General features: G+C 56.7%; 2 protein-coding genes across 2 annotated transcripts; one reads left to right on the forward strand and one right to left on the reverse strand.

Moving 5' to 3' along the window:
* Positions 1-532: 532 nt before the first annotated feature.
* On the forward strand, positions 533-1,723 carry ACO1O0_005759 (SWIRM domain-containing protein; the record flags this gene model as incomplete). The annotated part of the gene is made up of 1 exon (XM_083195166.1): positions 533-1,723. The coding sequence occupies one exon, from the start codon at positions 533-535 to the stop codon at positions 1,721-1,723; it is 1,191 nt and encodes a 396-aa protein (XP_083050079.1).
* A 1,326-nt stretch (positions 1,724-3,049) lies between these two features.
* Positions 3,050-4,000, reverse strand: ACO1O0_005760 (SDR family NAD(P)-dependent oxidoreductase; the record flags this gene model as incomplete). The annotated part of the gene is made up of 2 exons (XM_083195167.1): positions 3,050-3,858; positions 3,925-4,000. The coding sequence occupies 2 exons, from the start codon at positions 3,998-4,000 to the stop codon at positions 3,050-3,052; spliced, it is 885 nt and encodes a 294-aa protein (XP_083050080.1).

The raw sequence follows: 4,000 nt of genomic DNA on the forward strand, positions 1-4,000 counted from the left end.
CCGTCATCCGCTCGTCAGCGCTCGCCACATCCACTGGTGTCGGCCTAGGGCAAGTCCCAAACATAACAAGGGCCATCAACGTTGACACTGGTCTCCGACCAGCGCACCCACCTTCTCCCTCCTTCTCCCAACTTCTTTGGGCCGCCTCCTCGGCGAAGCATATCTCCAAAGCCCGAGAGGGACATTGGCAAATTAGAACAAAGCCCGGAAGCTCAATTGCTCCAGCGCGAGGAGCGAAGAGTCATCACTTAAATCCGACATCCGACGGCTGCCTTGGATAACCACTTATATCCATCGCCTGGCCGCCCACCACCCGCCCTTCGCCACCCAAAACACGTCAGTCGCAGCCTAATCAACAACTATGGCTGACAAACCATCAGCTCCTCTCACTCAGCCTTCGCCCACCTTCGACAAGAATCACCAGAACCAGCAGGCAATGGCTGCGCCTACTTTTACTTCAATTGCCAACTCTTCTTTTCAATCTCGACCCTCTTCTTCTTTTTCCTCTCCTTTTGCCCGTTTGCCAAACACAATGGCGACGCAAGCAACTATCACACCACACAACAGGACGCAGTCACCTGCGACAACAGCGGGACCTGCGACGAAAGACATGACAAAGAAAATGCAGATCACAAGTCTCATGTCTCCTCCTGACCCTGTCCTCGACAGCTTCAACCAGGACGGCCATAAGAAGGCCGCAGCCATAGAGCAGAATGCCCGAAGAGCTTCAGGGTCCGGCACAGCTAACAAGCACCCGCTGCCCATGTCTCCCCCCGTGTCTCCCTACAGCAAACCTGTCTCACACACGGCCGAGTCGCCACCTACTCCGACCGGACAGAATGTAAAAGACCCGGTTTTGTACCCTACCGATGACGGCACAACTCCGAGCCCGCCCCAGGCACCGCTCTTTGCACCCAACGAGCTTGAGGACCATCAAAGGATCGTCGATGACCATCTCCGAGCCCGATCAGCCGGCAACTTTGGCAGCCTTGAACCTCCTACCCGCGAACAGTACCACTTGATCTTGACGTTCAAGTCGCAGGTCATGAAGCACTACAAGTCGAATCCTAAGGGGTGGCTACGCAAAGAACGTGCTTTTCTTGAAGCAGATCGCCGCGCAGGCTCGCACCGATACCACGCCATCATGCCCGCCAAACCAAAACCTACGATTGCGGTCAAGCCATCGCGGGTCCAGCGCGCCGACCGGGTAACGAAACCGCAGGGTTCGGCAGCCGGATCTGCGGCCCCACGCACAATCCGGAGCGGTGGTGCCGGGGCCAACCCCAGCAAGCGACCGGCCTCGCGTGCTAGCCCCACGCCTGAGCCAGGTCGCCGTGCAGTGGCCCCCAATCGCGAAGACAAGGACTTCAATTCCCTTCCCGACTATTGTCCTCCGATTGACTCGCTTCCCAAACGTCCCAACAGCCTCAAGGTGGAGTGGAAGGGCCAACCAATCGACCTGAGCACTGATCCTCATGCCCACCTACTCCACCCTGATGAGGTGACCTTGGCGGGCAACCTGCGATTGGATTGCGCGACTTACCTGACAAGCAAGCGACGCATCTTTGAGCGGCGCCTCCAGTGCCTACGCACTGGTAAGGAGTTCCGAAAGACAGACGCTCAACAGGCTTGCAAGATTGATGTCAACAAGGCCTCGAAACTCTGGACTGCCTTTGACCGCGTCGGCTGGCTCGATGCTCGTTGGGTGCGGCCATTCATGTGATGCAGGAGCATTACCACGAATTATGACCAGTCCTATCATGATGGATACGATATTTCCGTCTTGTGGGCTTTACCTGTTCTTCATTTTTACTTTTTTATTGGGACATTCACATGATTTTCCATATGTTTGCTATGGGACAGAGGTCTTGGCAGGCAGGACAACCGTCACCGTTGTCGTCGTCGCCATCTCACCTCTATTTGTTTTTTACGAGCAACAACACGGACGTTATTCGGCATCACAGCGATCGATTGCATTTTCACTTACGACACATACACAAGCATACACCATAGCATCGGGGACTTCTCTATGATACCCGGAGTGCGATGTACCCCTGTTTTCACGTCACTCCACTCCAGCCCATTTCCTTTTTCTTCAGGTTCCCCTCCAGGTTGGGCGTTCCGCACCCAACGTTGAGAATGTTTGGCGATGCAAGGATACGGACCAGGACTTGGGATTTGCATGTACGGCGTTTGATTATGTTTGGTGACCGTTCTGGGACGACACCCATGATGGATTTTGGGAGAGGAGGATCGTGGATGAGTGGTGATTTATTATTTATTGGATGAGTTCCTGAAAGGAGCCGGGCGCTTTGTCTACCGCTAGAGGCGATGGACTACTCGACTTGGAAGAGCCTTTTGAGGACTCTAGAAACAACGTGGCTTCGGGCGCAACCCCTTAGTCGACGAGGAGGTGGATGGGTACTTTTTGAACACACATACCTTATGTAGTTGAACATGTTAAGCCATGGCGGCCCTCCACTATCACCACATGGTTAGACCCTCGAATCTCGACTGTGACACCAGGCAAAGCCACGTTGCAAGGCATCAGGGGAGACGGTAGTTGCCTACTGCATCGAATGGCGCGTATTTCTGCAACGCCAATCACTGCTGCAGCCGCTGTCTTGAAGAGGCAGCGGCTAGGCACATGTACTAGCTGGTAGCTGGGATATTTTCCGTCTGGGGTACGTAATGGGATCTGTGACACAGAGTGCTGCGAGTCCTCCCGGCCCGCGTTCAGCCCTACGGCGATCGACCTGGGACTCGGGAGCATGACCATGGCGCATAATATTGGCGACGCCGCAGTGGGCAGGGGGGAGGCATGTGGGGCTGGGGGGTGTGTGCGTGTGTGGTGATGCACTGATGGCGAGACTTGCACTATACATACAGGTCAGGGTCAGGGTCAGGTGTAGGGAACTAGGGTACACAGAACGGAGTAGTAGGAATGGGATTTCAATTGACAATGCAATCTTTCTATTGATTTTCACATTGTGCCATGACTGATCTCGCCCCTCAATGGCTTCTAATACCCGCTGATGATGATCCATACCTACTGGCCTGCCGCCAAGGTATACCCTCCATCCACAGCCAGCGTCTGCCCATTGAGATACTGGTTCGTGGCAAAGTACAGCACCGAAGCAGCCATGTCCTCGTCCTTTCCAGGCCTCCCCGCAGGCACCTTGTCCGCGTACTTCTCCCGTGGGATGTGGCTCTTCTGGTCCTCGTCGCTGGCCCCCGTGGTCATCTCGCTGGGGAACACCCCCGGGGCGATGCCGTTGACGCGGATCTTCAGCCCGTTGGACGCGATCTCGGCCGCCAGCAGCCGCGTCAGGTGCACGGCCGCGCCCTTGGACACGTTGTACGCAAAATGGTGCTGCGCCGACTTGATCAGCCCCGAGATGGACGACATGTTGATGACGGCCGAGGACCAGCGCTCGTGGTGCCGCGTGCTCTCCTCGAGGAGCGGCAGGAACGCCGTCGTCACGAAGAAGGTGCTCGTCACGTTGGTGTTGTACGTCCGGTCCCAGTCCGCGTAGGTGCTGCGCTCGTCGTCGAAGAGGTTGGCGCGCATCTCGCTGCCGCTGCGGCTCTCCACCTGCATGGTCTCGCTCGAGATGCCCGCGTTGTTGACGAGGATGCACAGGAACTTCTCGCGCTGGGCGAACTCGTCGTACAGCGCGGCGACGCCCTCCTTGGTGCTGATGTCCCCCGGCAGGGCGATGATCTCGCCCGACACGTTGCGGCCGTACGTGGAGACGACGTTGTCGAGCTTGGACTTGGTGCGGCCCGTGATGTAGACTTTGGCGCCGTTGACGGCGAGGGCCTGTGTGGCCATGAGCCCGATGCCTGAGCCGCCACCTAGTAAGAAGCCCGTTAGCATTGCTGTAGATGAGGTGTATACAGTACATGGTGGAGGGACCTCACCGGTGACGAGGGCTACTTTGCCATGGAGGTCGAAGAGCTGGTCGCGGGTGAATTGGCTGTTATCTTTGGCGGGCAT

Source organism: Amphichorda felina (genome assembly GCF_050947745.1).
Source record: "Amphichorda felina strain 45539 chromosome Unknown scaffold_5, whole genome shotgun sequence".
In the NCBI taxonomy this organism is placed as follows: domain Eukaryota; kingdom Fungi; phylum Ascomycota; class Sordariomycetes; order Hypocreales; family Bionectriaceae; genus Amphichorda; species Amphichorda felina.